The following is an 18,777-nucleotide window of genomic DNA, read 5'->3' as shown; positions in this document are numbered from 1 at the left end:
TGAATTGAAAGGTCATCTGTAGCAGTGAATGTGGGAAAAGTGTATGCAGCACTATGTATCTCAAAGCTTCAGTTTCTTCATCTTTAAAATGAACTTTAGGTAAGGTTTTGGAGTACAGCTGTCCAATAGAACTTTCTGTAAAACTCGATTCTATGTTCTGTATCGGCACTGTCCAGTATGGTAGCCACTAGCCACATATGACTATTCAAGCTCCTTAAGTGTGGTTAGTTTGACCGAGAAATGGATTTTTAATTTTGTTTAATTTTAATAAATTTAAATTTAAACAGTTATCTGTGGCTACCTAAATTGGAGAAACAAGAATTTCATCTCGCAAATAATTTGAAAAGTGAGTTTTATTTTGAAATGAAGAGAGATGGGAAAAAGTACAATTTCAGCCTTAGTCTTTTTTTTTTTGAAGAATAATTTACATAAAGTCCACAAATATTATATATACACCTCCATGATTTTTTCATACACAGGCAATCACCACACACAGATCAAGATAAAGAACATTGATTTCCAAAATGCCAGAATTTTCCCTCGTGCCCCATCCTGGTCAACTGTGACTCCACTTAGAAAAGACCATTATTTGGACTTTTCGCACCATAGATTACTTTTGTGTATTCCTGAACTTCATTTGAATGCACTCAATGTAATAATATGTGCCCAACATGTTTTTGTCAACATTAAGACTAGGAGATGAGTCCTTTAGCCAGCGAGTAAATGTTTTCGGTTTTGTGTGCCAGATGTCTGTCACACCTACTCAACTCTGCTATTCTAGCATGAAAGCAGCCATAGACAATATGTAAACAAATGAGTGTGGCTGTATTCCAAGAAAACTTTATTTATGGACACTGAAATTTGGATTTCATGTAATTTTCACATATTGCAATGTTTAAAAATGTGAAAACTGTTTAAAAATGTGAAAAATGTGAAAACTTTCTTAGGTCACTGGCCATTTTCACATTTAAAAATGTGAAAAATGTGAAAACTTTCTTAGGTCACTGGCCATACCAAAACAGGTGACAGGCCATAGTTTGCCGGTGAGCTGCAGCAGTCTAAATCTTGCTGCAATATATTCATTCTATATTGATACACATTTGTGTGGGTTTCCAGTTTTTTCTTTTCTTTCATTTTTTTAAAGTTTATTTACTTATTTTTCAGAGAGAGAGAGAGAAAGTGTGAGTTGGAGAGGGGCAGAGAGAGATGGAAAGAGAATACCCCGCAGACCTGATATAGGGTTCAAACCCACAAACTGTGAGATCATGACCTGAGCTGAAGTCGGGCACTTAACTGACCCAGATGCCCCTCCTGTTTTTTCTTATCAATAAATCTGTGATCAATCTTACATATTTTGGGAGACATCGCATTCATTTCTATTAGGAATCCATGAGTAGAATAGCTGGATTGCAAAGTAGATTTGTATGTATCTGTGGAGATACTGCCAAATCATTTTCCCAAGGTGTGTCAATTAACACTTCTATCAGCAATGTGAAGGGTTTCAGTTACTCCATATCCTTTTAGGCACCTGGTAGTGTCAGTCTTTTAAATTTTTACAATACTAGAAGGTGGTTATTGGCATCTCAGTATGATTTTAATTTGCATTTCCCTGATGAATACTCACTTTAGCATCCTTTCATATGCCAGTCACTTGGATAACTTCTATGATGAATTGTCTGTTTAACTTTGGACCATTTTATTAAAATCAGTTTGTGCTTTTTCTATTTATTCATAGGTATTTGTGTATACTAAGATATGAGGTCTTTGTAGGACATTTGCATTATAGAACTCTTTTCCAGGCTATGGCTTGCCTTTTCACTCTAATAATGAAGGCTTTGGAAGATTTTAATTTAAATGAAGTTCAGCTCACTAATATTTTATTTATAGCTGATGTCTCATTCTGTTTAAAAGCCTTTTCCTACCATAAGGATATGAAGATATTCTATTTTTCTTCCAGAAATCTTATTGTTTCACCTTTCACATTTATGGCTATGATTCACCTCAAATTAATTCTTTTGTTTCTTTCTTTTGAGGTGAAGATCAAGAGATTTTCCCCCCATATGTATAACCAGTTGCTCCATCACTATTTATTGAATTGCAATAGTGCCTTTGTAATAAGTCAAGTGACCTTATATCTGTGAGCCTATTTCTATACTGTATTGTCTCATTGGTATATTTAGCTATTCTTGCACTAATACCAAATTGTTTTTAGAGTAAATATTGAATTATCATGGTATAAGTTTTAAACTTTATTCTTTTTCATTATATTGGGTATTCTAGGTCCTATGCAATTCATATTTGTCTATGAAATCATATTTGTCTTTCTCTAACTTGTTTTGCTTAGCATAGCACACTCTAGTTCTAGCCACGTGGTTGCAAGCAGCAAGGTTGCATTCTTTAAAAAAATTTTTTTTAAATGTTTGTTTTTGAGAGACAGTGAGACAGAGCATGAGCTGGAATAGGTCTGAGAGAGACACAGACACAGAATCCACAGCAGGCTCCGGGCTCTGAGCTATCAGCATTAAAAAGGAACAAACTATGGATAGATGTTACAACTTAGATCTCAAAAACATTCTGAGTTCTGAAAGCCAATCTCAAAAGGTCACATACTATATGATTCTATTTATTTAACTTCATTGAAAAATTATAGATGTAGATGGTTTCCAGGGATTAGTGATGGTAGGTGAGGTGCAGGTGTGATTATAAAGGGGCAGCCTGAGAGAGATCTTTGTATTGGTGGAACAGTTTTGTATCTTTAGTGCAGTAGTGATTACATGAATCTATATTTATACTCATGATAAGATGACATGTAACTACATATATACATTATATTAATGTCAAATTCTTTGTTTTGATATTGTACTCTATGTAAGACGTGACTACTGGTGGAAATTTGGTGAAATGTACCATTTCTGTAGATTCCTGTGTATTTATAAGTATTTCCAAGGAAAAAATTAAAAGAAAAAAACTTAGATGGGCTGAAAAACAGAATGCATACAGCTGAATTGTGAATTAGGAAGCCAGAAGATTTCGTTGCTATACAGGTCAGAGGAACCAAGTGTAATAAAGTGATGCAAAATATTAGAATAAAACCTGACAAAAGATTGAAGTAGAAATTCCACCATCCATTTAATAGAAGCCCCAGAAGATAACAGAGATAATTGAGGAGAGATAATGTTTGAACTAGTAATCAATGAAAGTAACCTCAAAACCAAGAAGGATGTGAGTACTCAATTTGAGAGAGCCTTAACAAGTTAATAAAATACCCATTATCATTAATTCTGATACACATTTTTGATTTTACCATCTGTGAAACTGGAATGCATCTTAGTATAAGTGACACAGAGTACTTTAATTCAATGTTTTCTTTTCTTTAAAATGGTAAATAAAACAACTGGTTCTAAAAGTGATGGCTTTGAAAAAATTAAGTAAAATAGTAATACCTAAAATATAAAAAATAAGTCTTAAAAAACACTGAAAGTTTCAAGAAAGATTTAAAAAACAGTTTACATACATAAGAATAAGAAATACATTAACATTATACTTTCACAGATTATACTCATGTAGGAAGACAATGGAGTAAATCATCAATTTCAGAGAGGAAAAAACAATTCATACCCATTTCCAGACTGTGCCAAACTCTCATTTAAGCATCAATGAAATAAATTAGGCACTTAAGAAACCTTCTCTGAATGTATTCCTGGAAACTATTATCCCACAAAAAATCAAAATAACCAAACAACAGAAATGAGGTGACAAGGTTGCAATTTTCATACAAAAATCAATAGCCTTCTTATATATCAGTAATGATTAATTAGATAATGCAACAAAACATTTCCAGTCATGAAATCAACAAAATGTATAACATGTCTATGATTGAACCAGGCAAGGAATTTGTAAGTTCTTTATCTAAAAGTGTAAAGACTTAACAAAAGACACAGGAGAATGCCTGCTTATTAAACAGTGTTAAACTAGGTTTAATGCATGGAAGACCTAATATTGTAAAGATTTCAATTTTTATTTTCCCCTGTAAGTACTCTGTCTGAATAGGAGACAGTATAACACCTTGCAGTTTAACAATTTTCTTTGGTAGAAAGGAAAATAGAAGTGATCTTGATTTTTTTCATTGTTTCTGTATATTTTCTCAATTTTTACAAAAAGTTATTTATAAAAAACAAAGGTAAAAAAGTTTAGACAGATACAATACTAATATATATTAAAACATCAACAATAAAAAATTACAATAGTGTGATATTCTATGCCATTTTCCTGCCTCTGCAATGATTCATTTACATATAAATATATTTATAAATATATATTATACATATATATGTATTTCAGAAGCAGACAAAAGGGCACAAAGATAAGGGAAGAAATTATTCAATAAATAATAGAGTGTAAAAAATTGAAAAATTTTCCAGCCCCAGTTAATTTTTCACTTTCACAAGTCAGGATGATATAAAATTACATGCCAAACAGCAATCTATCAGCAAATTAGTAATAATTTATGAAAAGTAATGCTGTGAGGAATACCATGACAGTGGATAAGGCATTCTCTAAGTCCATGGATGGTAGTTTTATCAAAAGCTTTATATCCAGGAAAAATAAATCCATATCCAGAGTTAAGTTTCTAGTCCAGTGAGGTCAAAATGCTACCTCTTCTTTGATGGATGACCCAATGTAATCAACCTGCTTGCAGTAGCTAGCTGAATACCCCCAAGGAATGATGTTATATTGGAGGGCTCAGTATTGTCTCTCCTTCTGGCAGACTGAGCACTCAGCAATGGTCATAGCCAAGTCAGCCTTGGTGAGTGGAAGTCCATGTTGCTGGTCACATGTGTAACCTCCATCCCTTGCTACCATGCCACTTTGTTCACACGCCCATTGGATGACAGGAGTGGCTGGGGAAAGAAGCTATTAGCCACAGAATGGGCCATCCAACACAGGCATCTTCAATTTTTTTGCCCTAATTCAGAGCGGTCTATCCACCTACCTCTCCCCCAGATTTCATTGCCCAAATTTCTAATCATGTTCCCTCTACTACAATGCCACACACTTAGTATCCATTTCCATACTTGTTCCCTTGATTTCTAAGTTAGGAAACTCAAGTAGTTCTTTTGCACTGTAGTACCCCTCCTCATGGGTCATACTTTGCACTGCACTTTTAGGAGCCTGCTGTGATGGAGTCTAGTGATACGTCTAGAAACAAAAGGGGTGGTAGTGGAGGTTTCTGAGAAAGTGGCATTGTCTTGCATGGCCACAGCTTCAAGGGAGGTCATTAGTTTCCTCAAACAATGCATAGTTAATTCCATCAGATGGAAATGGAAAGGCTGATGCCACCGTGGCTGAGGATGCTACTGCCACTAGGGATGGAAAGGCTACTTCTGCTGATGAGGCTACTTCTAATGATAAGGAAGACTCCGTATACAGCAGTTCAATGTCACAGCTACGTCAGAGCCTTCCTACTTGTCCCCACACCATCTTACAGGATCCCATTCTTTCCCAATCAATGACCTCACTTTAACAGCATTTTAACACTGCTTAACTATATTCAGCTGCGAATTTCCCAAATCTTGTTTCAAAAATTCCATTCTTTAGTCATTTCTCTACTTTTTTATTTATTTATTTTTTTTGGTAATCAGCCAGGAGCCAAGCCGCATCTTCAACTTCATTGTTCACAAGTTCTACTTTCCACAAAACACTAGAACGGAATGCAATTTTACCAAGTTCTTTGTCACTTTATAAAAGGAAGAGCCTCCTCTGGTTTTCCAATAACATCTTCCTCACTTCCACCTGAGACTTCATCATTACTGCCTTTACCATTCATTTCTACATTCTGTTGATAACTTATTCTCTAAGATTGAAGTTTTCTCTTTAGCTCTTTTCTGAGATATCACCAAAATCACCATTAATGTCCCTATTTTTTGCATGCATCTAAAAACTCTTCCAGCTTTTACCTATTATTAAATTCCAAACCCACTTCCACATTTTTAGATATTTGTTACATTAGCACCCCACTTCTGGTGCCAATAGCTGTCTTACTCATTTCAGACTGCTATAACACAGTACAATAGACTGGGTGGTTTATAAACAACAGCAACTTATTTCTCACAATCCTTGAGGCTGAAGTCTGACATCAGTGTGCCAGCATGGTTAGTTTCTGTCACGAACTGTCTTCCAGAATGAAGACTGCCATTTTCTTGTATCCTCAGGTGGCACAAAAGTGTAAGAGAGCTCTCTGGCCCTTTTACAAGGGGACTAATTTCAGTCAGGAGGGATCCACCATCATAACTTAATTACCTCCACAAGGTTCCACCTCCTAATGTCATCATATTGGGGTGGGGGAGATTGGGATGTGGACACATGAATTTTGAGGAGACAGTCCATTTCAAGGCCCAAATGGCTTCACTAGAGAATCCTACCAAACATTTGAAGGATAATTAACAATTCAACATTACCTCTACCAGAAATGGAAGGGAGACAATACTTTGAAACTCATTTTATGAGGCCACAATCACCTTGATAGCAAAATGAGACAAAGACACTAAAATGAAAGCAAATTACAAACTGGTATTCCTCCTGAATATAGAAGCAAAGATCCTAAAAAAAAAAAATCCTCAAGAAAATATTAGCACTTTGTAGCAATCACAACAAATCCAACAATATATTTATGTACTACATACAAAGTGTGCACTACAAACAAATGGGAGTTTATTCCAGTGATGTGAGGCTTGATCAATATTTGAAAATCCATAAAGGTAACCCATCATAACAGAGTAAAAGAGAAAAATCACATTTTACTCATATCAATTGCTAAATATTTCAAATAAATTTAAAGGAAATATAGAAGTTTCCAAGGCAGTGTTTCCAGATAGCAAAGGGTATTCAAAGTTATAATGGGCCTAAAGGGGGTGGGGGTGGGGAATCAAATATATGGTGCTGTCCTGAAAATGTATTCCAAATAATGATGAACCCAACTTTTACCTTTCCTGTGAAATACTAGGGCTTCTAAGAATTTAAAAGTCATTAAAAAATTTTTTTTAATGTTTTTTATTTATTTCTGAGACAGAGAGACAGCATGTGCAGGGGAGGGTCAGAGAGAAAGGGAGATACAGAATGGGAAGCAGGCTCCAGGCTCTGAGCTGGCTGTCAGCACAGAGCCCAATGCAGGGCTCGAACCCACAAACCATGAGATCATGACCTGAGCCAAAGTCGGACGCTTAACCGACTGAGCCACCCAGGCGCCGCTAAAAGTCATTTTTCTATGCAGCCTCATAGGGAACCTGATAGAGAAGAGCTGTTGATTCTTTGAACCCTAATAAAATTCATAGAAAATACAGTTTTTAGGGGCACCTGAGTGGCTAAGTTGAAGATTGAAACCAAATCTTGACTTCAATTTAGGTCATGATTTCAGTCTTGAGATGGAGCCCTGCGATGGGCTCCATGCTAATAGCACACAGCCTGCTTGTTTTTCTCTCTCCCTCTCTCTCTGCCCCTCCCCTGCTCATGTGCATGTTCTCTCTCAAAATAATAATTTTTAAAAATTAAAAAAAAGAAAATACAGCTTTTAAGACAACTGTACTACTTAAAGCACTGCAAGCTTGAACTTAATGGTACAGAAACAGTACAAATGAAAGGGCCTTGGGATCCCAAGACATCTACAGGCTAGAAACAGTCTGGGAAAACTGGTCAGCTATAAACACAGGCTACCTTTCATGAAGTGGGGGAAAAACAGCATGATTCAGGGTAGAACCAAGACTTCAGTATGCAAACATGCTACTTGCAAGCAGAAAGACACTTAAATTGGGTTCTGAATATCCCACTGAATATCCCAAAAGAGGAATGCTGGGAGAAACAGAATATACATTACATCCTTTTTTAAAAACTAAATCTTCAAAACCTCATGTGTACTTTACACCGAACACCATTTTAATTCGAACTAGCCACAATTCAAGTGCTCAGTTTTGAGTGCTCAACATGTTGCTGGCACCTATCTTATTCGACAATGAAGGCCTACTCCATTAATTTCCATAGTCAGTTGTAGTAATTGCTTTTCAAACTCGTTCTTTAAATATATGAAGTACCATGGGACAGGCATGATAACAGAGGTAGCAATAAGTGAACTAGGTAAAATTTGGATCTTCCATCTGTATTTCCCAAATATGGTATAGCATATTTAATATCTCAATGTGCAGAACTTTGACAACATCCAAAAATTTTGATATGTAGTCATTTAAAAAATCATTTACTTCAATTTGGTTATAATTACATAGCTAATTTATCTTTAAAATAATATTATGGAAAAATTCAAATACATAAAAGTAAATAGTAAAAACAAAATAAACAAAAACCACGTACTCAAGACTTATCTTACCATCACTTTCACAAACTTAAGTTATCCATCCTTATTGTTCTTTTGCTTGAGCATTTTTTAAAAGTTCCAGACATCATGCCATCTTATATGTATAAACTTATCTCTAACATTTTTATATAACCACGATGCTATTAAAACACCTAACAAAAACATGTATTTATTATCTGTCAATATTCCGTTCCCCAATTGTCATAAAAATGTCCTTTTTACATGTTTGTTCAACTTGTGATCTAATTCACTACATTTGATTGATATACATTTCTTCAGACTCTTAAAATTTAAGAGTTCCACCTCCCTTTTATCAATGCCATTTTACTGACTGAGAAGCCAGGTCCACTCCTCTTGTAGAATTACCCACATTTTAAATTTGTTTCATTGCTTCTTCTTGTGTCCTGTTCTTCTGTTCCCTGAATTTTCCCTAAACTGGGAGTTAGCTCTTGATGTTTAGATTCAAGTTCAATATTTTTTGGCAACATGTGTATGTCTTATTGTAACTCATTAGGGGGCATAAAATATTTTGTCCTATTTTGAGATTAAAATTGATCAGTGGGTATCTACTGGCCTTATCCTCCACCAAGAATCATGCCTAGATCCATTCTTTCATTAAGTGCTACAAAATTCTCTAATAAAGAACTTTAGCTTATCAACTTCTAGTGCTCTAAAATACAGTTCAACAGGAAATGCAGGCTAAATGATTTTCCTCTCAGTTATCAGTTTTTGGAATGAGTTAGTGCCCTAGCAACCTTCATAGGTATATTATACAGATGGGAAAAATAGAGGTGATGATAGGTAAGATTAAAAAGTTTTTCTATATTCACTCCTTTAACAAGAGTTTCTTTCTAGAAAACATTTCCCAAAGTTTAACATGGTTTTTAGTGGTGAGAAAAGGCTTCTAAAAATTCATGAAATTAATATATCATTTCCTTCAAATAAAACCTATTTAGTTTAGCTATAAGCATGAAGCACTAAGGGATTCCTATATTCAAAAACTTTTCCCCTAGAATTTATTTTCTAATGCCCCTTAACACAAAATTCACAGTGGAAGGTTTTCCTAAATTATTTAGTTACATTATGAATTCGCTGATGGTAAGTAAGATGTGAATGTTGTCTAAATGCCTTTTTACACTCCTTACATTTGTATGGTTTTTCACCAGAATGGATTCTCTGATGTTGAATAAGTGATGAATGAAGCCTAAAGGCCTTTCCACATTCCTTACAGTCATAGGGTTTCTCACCAGTATGAATACTCTGATGTTGAGTAAGTTGTGACAGCAGTCTAAAAGTCTTCTCACATTCCTTACATTTATAAGGTTTCTCACCAAAATGAATACTCTGATGTTGAGTAAGTTGCGAGAACAGTCTAAAGGTCTTCCCACATTCCTTACAGTCATAGGGTTTCTCTCCAATATGAATACCCTGATGTGAAATAAGTTCTGAATAACGACGGAAGAACTTCCGACATTCCTTACATTCATAAGGTTTCTCGCCAGTATGAATTCTCTGATGGAGAGTCAGATGATAACCACGACTAAACGTCTTTCCACATTCTTTACAATCATAAGGTTTCTCACCTGTATGAATTCTCTGATGGAGAGTGAGTTGTTGGCGCACTCTGAAGGCCTTTCCACATTCCTTACATTCATAGGGTTTTTCACCAGTATGAAGTTTGTGATGTACTCTAAGGCCTGTACTACACAAAAAAGCCTGCCCACAGTCCTTACATTCATAGCACTTCTCAGCAATATTAAGTCTCTGATGTCGTGTGAGGTGTGCATACTGTCGAAAGGTCTTCCCACATTCCTTACATTCATAGGGTTTCTCACCAGTATGAATCCTTTGATGAAGATTAAGTTGTCCTCGTACTCTGAAGGCCTTCCCACATTCCTTACATTCATAGGGCTTCTCACCAATATGAGTTCTCTGATGTACTCGAAGATCTGCACCACATGTAAAGATCTTCCCACATTTTTTACATTCAAGGAGTTTGTCAGAAGTATGAATTCTCTGATGTCGACTCAGGTGGGCACACTGTCTAAAGGCTTTTCCACATTCTTTACATTCATAAGGTTTTTCACCAGTGTGAATTCTCTGATGGAAAGTAAGCTGTTGGCGTACTCTAAAGGCCTTCCCACAATCCCCACATTCATAGGGTTTCTCTCTATTATGGATACTCTGATACAGAGTAAGAGATGTGAGTTTTCTGTAAGTGGGCATTTTTTCAGAGGTGGTTTTTTTCACTTGCTGGAAATATCCCTCTTGAGAATTCTCTTGTCCTTCAAACTTTTTATATTCATAATCTTTTCTGATAAAGGAGTTTTCAAGGCCACAACTTCTAATTCTTCTCATTATCTCCCACTGAGATAAATTCATTTCACAAATATCCTTTTCTTGAAATAACTTTTTAGTGTCATATCTGGATTCTAAGTCTGAAAGAAAATAAGATATTTATATCTTATATCATATTTTATCAGGCTATCTTCTTATTCTAGAAAAAGTTAACAAGCAAATAAAAAACTTTATAATAGAAAATAAAGCTCAATTAAAGTAAATTAGCTGAAAATCTCATCAAAGTTTGAGAATCTTTAAATTTTTAATGACTACGCTTTTTAAATAATGTACAAACTTCTTACCATGAATAACATGGCCTTTGTTTACCATAAGATATCATCTCAAGCCACTGCCCACTTTGTTCGCTATATTCCTATCCCACTAGTCTCCTTTCTGCTCCTAGAATATGTCACAATCTTTTCATTTCTTAGAGCTTTTCACTAACAACTGAAATTTCCAGGAATGCCAACTTGCATTCTCTACATATTGGGTTCCTTTCATCCTTTAGGTACGATGTTAAAAATCAGACCCATGCTGACTTCATCTAATTTATATATTTTATTTTCTATCCCAGTAACTTGTTCCTTGTTTCTTAACACTTTTTTTATTTTGTTGTTACATATTCATTAATTTTCCCATTTTAAAATTCTCTTTATTTTTTTACCTTAAACCCTTCCAAGGGCAGAAGCAACCTTTCATTTATCATTGAATTACAAACTCATAGCCTATAGTAACTATTGTTAAATTCTCATAATTGGTTAACAGTTATTACACATGTTCTCTTGCCTCTAATCTTATACCTTATTACACTGAGGTAAATATTTTTTTATCACTTCCTATAGCGATGGGAAACAAAAGCACATCTAATCTATCTCAAGTATATAAACGAAAAATGGTGATGTCTTCATATCTGATCATCTTTCCAACTGTCTACTTTCATCACTTAGATATCTCCACTACAGCTCATTTTCTACTTTGCATAGTCATGAGTAAACTTTGCCTTTTTTCAGAAGGTTAACAAGAAGCTCTACTTACATGTTTATTTTAGCTTATATAACTACACACATTTATCTTACAAACGGCCTGTTTTGTTCCTTCATACCCTTCCCTATATTCTCCCTACAGTCCTCAAAGCCAATGCCATTTAGGTTCTACCTAGAAAGTATTTTAGTGATTTTTCAAGCATAAGAACAGTTTTATACCATACTAACATGCTAATAAAATTCTGAGCAAAGAAATGTTTTTTTCAAATGTGTATTTTCTCAAAAATTTTGCAATTAAGAGTTCATTACTTTTCAAAAAGGAAATGGTATTTTTAAAAACTAGAACACAGGAACAACACAATACTGTATAGTAAGGAGGATGAATAATCTATGCAACAACATGGATCAATCTTACAAAAATAATGGTGAGTAAACAAAGCCAGGCATATAAGAACATATACTGTATGGTTCCATTTTTATAAGTTTCAAAAACAGTAAAACTAATCTATGGAGTTGTTAAAAGTCAGGATAGTGGTTAGTTTTTGTGGGGAGAAATGACTGTATGGAGTTAGGAGGGAGCTGCTGCTTCTCTTTTTTTTTTCTTTTTGAGACTTTCATTTATTTAAGTACTCTACATCGAATTTGGGGCTCGAACTCAGGACCCTGTGATTAAGAGTCACATGCTCTTCCAGTTGAGCCAGGCAGGCGCCCCAGGAGGGAGCTTCTAATATCGTAGGAAATCTCTATGTTGGTGCTAGTCAGATGGGTGTGATCACTTTGTGAAAATTCAGTGAGCTGTTTACTTATGATTTCTGGGCTTTTTTGGTATGTATTTATGTTTCAGTAAGTTTGCTTAGAAAAGGATTACCAAAAACATTAAAAAGTAACATGATTTAAATAGTATAGACAAAATATGAGCAGAGACAGGTAAATGATCATAGAAAATACCACTATAGGGGCGCCTGGGTGGCTCAGTTGGTTAAGCGTCTGACTTCGGCTCGGGTCATGATCTCATGCTTCAGGAGTTTGAGCCCTTCGTCAGGCTCTGTGCTGCCAGCTCAGAGCCTGGCTCCTGCTTTGGATTCTGTGTCTCCCTCTCTTTCTGCCCCTCCCCCACAGGTACTCTGTCTCTCTCTCTTTCTCTAAAAAATAAATAAAACATAAAATTAAAAAAAAAAAGAAACTATCGCTATGAAATCTGTGTGTCTTCCTCCCTCCCTCTCCCCTTAGTTCCTTCCATCCTCACACTTTCCCTCTCCCCCTTCTCTCTGTCTCCATTTCCCTACCCCAAAAAAGGAATAAAAAATTTTGGCAACTTTGTAAGAATCTTTAGGGAAAAGTCAATTTAAGCCTTCATTAAGACAAATAAGATATAAATGTTATATTAAATGACTAATAATTAGCTGAATAACCGTAGTAAATAAGTAGGCAGCTATAAGGGTATGACAAACGTTATAAATGGTAATTTCAAAGGATTTACTTATAAATTAAAAAGTAAAAACCAGTAATGGAAAATGAAAGTCATAAAAAATTTAACAGCAGGAAAGTCACAGTTAAAATAAAAATAAAGCCAAAAATATTTGTAAGAAAATGAGAAAGTATTCACAGCATAAATGCTCACACAAATTGACATAAGAAATATTAAACAATGGAAAAATAGGATAAAGGAGATGAGCAGACGATGCACAAAATAAATATAAGTATACACAAAATTAAGGCAAAGTGTCTATATTTACATACACAGACTCATACCACACAAAGTAAGAACAAGTTATAAAATTTATCCTATAGAGGCTCCTGGCTGGCTCAGTTGTTGAAGCATGCAACACTTATCTCAGGGTTATAAGTTCAAGCCCCATATTAGGTATAGAGATTACTTAATAAAATTATATATATGTATATAATTTATATTTATAATATAAAATTATATGTATACATGATTATATCCTATAAAACTTAAAGGTTTTCATTAAAAACCAAAACATTTCCAATGTGGATATAGTGAACCTGAGACTCTCATATATGTCCCCACCAATTAAAAGACATACCAGATTAAGACCGTGGCATGCTGAAAATTCTCACCTAGGAAACTACTCTACAGTGTGAACACTGAGATGTAACGTTATGATTTCTGTAAATAAAAAGTCAGTGATACTGTTTATGCCAGTTCTTATCTTTGCAAGCTACTAAGACAATCATTTCTATAAAAACAAAGATGAATACTTTAGGTTCTTGTTTTACTTTAAATAAACTGAAACTAGAAATAACAGCCTATGTAATATATATGTGATCTAAACAAGAAAAAATTGGCTGGACCTACAATGAAACAAAAGGTCAAACTAAACATCAAAAGACTGGCCTATGGTTAAGAAATTTTAATGTTCCAATTTTTAAGACATATGTAAAATATTTAACTATTTAAAATTAATAAACCAAACACTAGCTTGGATTCTACTGAATCAAGAACTTTAGTAAACAATGTAAATGTGAAAACACAATATTAGCCCATCATAGATCAATATAAAAGGAGAAATGTTCTTTCCATTTTCAAGGTATCAGCTTAAATTAAAAAGAAAATGAGGAGTAATTACCTGGCCACAAAATTAGTTTGTTTTCTGAGGTATAATGTCTTTCATTACCTTTTTTTGTTGTTGATACAAGATAATATGGAATACAGAATATTTATGACAGAGGCAGCATTGGTTATATTAACACCAGGGTCAATGTATCAAGAAATCTGTAAATATTAAAACCCTATGACCACAGAATTGTAATTCTGAGAATCAATACAGACTAAATACTAAATAATCCATACTGAATCCCAATAAAATACCAATCTTCACATTCTGCTGGTAATCTTACTGCTTACTTAAACAAGGAATTAGAAGCAACTGAAAGAAAAATATGTATTCTCCCCTTCACATTATTCAAACAACCTGTGTCCATATCCTTGTCATAAGCATGGGTTTTCTTCATAAATTGGCTCCTATTCCTTCCCATCTACCAAAAGCCATTCCTTACAATATTATCTATCTCTCTACTCCGTCAATTTTCATTTCTTTGAAATCATTCCCTTCAGCATTTAATATGTTTGAATACCTCGTATAGTAGAAGACATTTCCTATATCCCATGTGTCTACTTTTATGGCAGAATTCCTCCAAAGAGTTGTATATATTTTTATCACTGTCTCATCTCTCATTTTCTTCTTATTTCCCAAAAACTTCAAAATAAAAGTTTACTACAGAGCATCTTTAACATACACAAAAGTAGAAGAGTTTAATAAATGTCCATGCATCTATGACCCAGCCTCAAAAACCACCAACCCCTTCCCAACCCAGGCCAATGCACACCTCAATCCACTCTCTTCATATTATTCGACACAAATCCCATATATTCATTTTTTTTTTACTTACAGGATTTATTTCTAATCATAATACCATTATCCAAACCTAAAAAATGAACACTAATTCTTTAAGATTATAAAAAAATCAGTGTTCATACTTCCAACTGTCTCAAAGATAAAGTTTTAAGTAATTTAATAATAGTAAATTTATCCCCCCAAAAGTCCATAGAATACAACTAGTTGACAGGTCTTTTACGTGTCATTTAACCTACAAGTTCTCCTGTAATCTTTCAATTTTCCTTGTAATTTACTTGTTGAAGAAACTGTTTTTGACCCCAGAGTGTTTCCCATTTCATAATTTTAAGTCACATATTCCCAAGAGTCAGTAGAACATGTTCCTCTATCTTCTTCCCATAAACTGGTAGCTTGCTTTAGACACTTGATCAGACTTAGGACCAATTTTATTGGCAAAGTAACTTCATAGGTGATAATGTGTCCTTTCATTAGAAGAAGTATGTCTGGTTGTCTCTATTTCTGTGATGTTATCAGTATTGATGTTCAATGCCTAGATTCAGTTGTTCATTATGGGTTCCAAAATGGTAATACTCTAATTCTGCCATCTTTCATTTATTCACTGAATACTTTTATTAAGAAAAGCATCCCTCAGGGCACCTGGGAGCCTGGGTGGCTCAATCAGTTGAGTGTCTGACTTTGGCTCAGGTCGTGATCTCATAGTCTGTGAGTTTGGGCCCCATGTCAGGCTCTGTGCTGATAGCTCAGAGCCTAGAGCCTGTTTCAGATTCTGTGTCTCCTTCTCTCTCTGCCCCTTCCCCACTCATACTGTCTTTCTCTCTCTCAAAAATAAATTAACATTAAAAAAAAAGAAAGACATCCCTCTGTCTAATAGCTATTGGTACTTATAGTTATTGGTACTTATAAGCTATTGGTAGCTTATAGTTCTTATAAGGAGTGCAGAATATTTCTTTTCCTTTATATTTATATTTTCCAAATGAGTTATATCTGTAGTAGTTTCCAATGGTGAGCAATTTACTATTAGTATCACTAAGAATTTATGGAATTAAGCGTATTTTATGTGTTATAACAAGCTATAGTTATGTGTATAGTCAAATAATTCCATCTTTGACCAGCTAGAGCCTCTTCAAACTGGTTTCTGTACTCTGACCACCCTATCTAAAGTTATCCAATTCACCCATCATAATTCTCTATATTCTTACCGTACTTACTTTTCTTCATAATACTTAATCACTTTATGATATTTGGTAACCCATTTGTTTGTTTATTGTATGACTTCCCTACTACAATGTAAACTTCATGAAAAGAGCAATGAAGAAATACATATACAAAAGATGAATTAGAAACAAATTAGATCCAAAATACAGGTAAAATGGTTGTCATTACAGGAGTACCTGGGTGGCTCATTCCATTAAGCACCCAACTCTTGTATCAGTTCAGATCATCATCTCACGATTGTGAGATGAAGCCCAGTGCTAATCATGGAGGCTGCTTGGGATTTTCACTCTCCTTGCCTCTCTGCCCCTCCCCTGCTCATGCTCTCTCCCTCTTCCTCTTTCTCAAAATAAATAAATAAACATTAAAAAAAAATTTCCTTATTAAAAAAAAAAAAGATGGTTGTAATTAGGGAAGAAAGCTTTCCCCCACTGAAATGAGAAGGAAATAGAAGTGAAGAAACAAATGGTAAGCCAAGGTATAGATGAAATTTCTTTGGTGGCGCATGTTGAGATCTAAGTTTTCTTCCCAGGTTTCAGGGCTTTTATGCGTTATCAATATCTATGGTGTACACTTCCTTCCAGCAGGCTGTGCCATGCCATAACCATGTATCTCTGCCTGATTAACACTTACTCACCTAGGCTCCTTCTTCTTCTCTCAGCCCTCACAACCATCCATGGATCCTTCCCTTGCTCTAGTAGGGTAATCACATCTGGCTTAGAAATGGAACATCCTGCTTAAAAAAATACAAGGGAATGTAATGAAGAATTTACTTGATTAAGCCTGCAGGATGAAGTGGAGTAATGGGATTGAAAGACATTCATATTAGTGTTACTTCAGTATCACAAGGAATAACAAGAACAGAAGTAGGAACATTGTCTTATTTTAATTTAAACTCATACAGACTCTGTCTCTTGAGAGGAAGGAATGATTTTTTTTGAGAAAGTAATGATTTGAGAACACTGATTTTCAAATCCTGCCTCTGCTACCTGCATCACTATGGCCTTAGTTTTCTGTTGTAAAAAGGAAATAACTATACCTACCCATAGGACTGTTGTAAGCTTTGATTTAATAAATGTAAAGTGTTTGGATGAGTGCTGAGTACACAGTAGACACTATGCATACTTATTAGGGACGTTTATTTGATATTTTTTGCTATTTTGCTAAGAGGAAAATAATTAGTTTCTTGCCAGGATATTCATTCAATATTAGATGCAAAATTCATGCATTTAAAATTTTTAAGTATAAATCATTTAAAAGGTAGTATATCTGTTGTGGTAAATTGAATGTGTCCACTTGACTTTTAACAAACTTGATTCAACCCAGTAACACTATGTTGTACAAGCTTTTTAAATAGATATGTGGAGCCGGATACCACTGGTCTTCCTACTCACATTCAGGTGAATTAACAAATAATAGACCATCTATAGCAATAGGAAAACAGATTTCTTTGATAACTGGTTTTGCTATAAGTGTCTCAGAATACATCTATCTGTCATTAAAGAGAGGCAATTACAGAGAAGGCAAAGAAAGACATAAAGGTCACTGAATTATGGGGGAAGCTGAAGGAACTATTTAAATACTTAATGGCTGAAGGTGCCTACTCCCAAATACAAAGAAAATATTCAGCTAGTTTCTAGAAAGACAGCTGTGAAATTCAGTCTTATGAATTTCTGAATTATATGACACAGATGAGCTTACCCACTGACACCAAGTTGCTATAGTTCTCTAATATCACATCTCTGTACAAATTCCTCTGATATGAGTTCAGGCATTCCCACTCTTCCTGAGAAAAATCTACAGCCACATCTCTGAACATCACCAAATGCTGAAATGACAAACACATGTATTATTTCTAAAATTATTTATTTCTGTAAAGGGCCAATATTTAAGCTTTGCATGCCACATATGGTCTGTTTCATATCCTTCCCCTTTCCCTTCTTTTTTTTAAACAATTCTTTCGAAACACAATTAGCTCAAAGGCTGTATTAAAACAGGACAAGAGGGTGCATAGGTGGCTCAGTCAGTTAGGTGTCCAACTTTGGCTCAGGTCATGATCACATGGTTTGTGTTTGAGCATCACACAGGGCTCTGTGCTGACAGAGCCTAGAGCTCAGAGCTTAAAGCCTGCTTCGGATTCTGTTCTCCCTCCCTCTGCCCTTCCTCTGCTCATGCTCTGTGTTTCTCTCTGTCAAAAATAAACGTTAAAAAAAATTTTTTTAAATAAATAAAAACAGGCCAAGGGATGAATTTGGGTCATGAGCTGTAGTTTGCCAACCACTGCTAGAGACAAAATTTTCAATGTACTATGGGAAACCTAATTTTATTTATTCCTAGATATGTTGACATAAATTAATCAGAATTTCACAATTAACTTAAATAGTGAACATAAAAACACTGCTTGCAATGGGCTTAAGTGGGCCTAAAAAATTCTCAATAAATGTGCTTTATTCGAACTCCTTTTTCTTTAAGGATTAGAAAAAACTTTTTGATGAATTTC

General features: G+C 34.7%; 1 protein-coding gene across 1 annotated transcript in view; it reads right to left on the bottom strand.

The window, feature by feature from the left end:
• The window catches only part of LOC120243484 (zinc finger protein 729-like), a 38,470-nt gene extending 20,347 nt beyond the window's left edge, over positions 1-18,123 (bottom strand). The window contains exons 1-3 of the mRNA XM_039249628.1: positions 17,979-18,123; positions 16,915-17,010; positions 9,433-10,800 (exon numbers count right to left, since the gene is read on the bottom strand). Of these exons, the coding sequence (XP_039105559.1) occupies positions 9,433-10,800; positions 16,915-17,010; positions 17,979-18,123 (1,609 nt within the window). The remainder of the gene's footprint in view (positions 1-9,432; positions 10,801-16,914; positions 17,011-17,978) is intronic.
• Between the last annotated feature and the right edge of the window lie 654 nt (positions 18,124-18,777).

This window comes from Hyaena hyaena, unplaced genomic scaffold, assembly GCF_003009895.1.
Source record: "Hyaena hyaena isolate Hyena2069 unplaced genomic scaffold, ASM300989v1 scaffold_345, whole genome shotgun sequence".
Classification (NCBI taxonomy): Eukaryota; Metazoa; Chordata; class Mammalia; order Carnivora; family Hyaenidae; genus Hyaena; species Hyaena hyaena.
The sequence above is the reverse complement of the archived record's forward strand: the minus strand, read 5'-3'. Positions and strand labels throughout refer to the sequence as shown.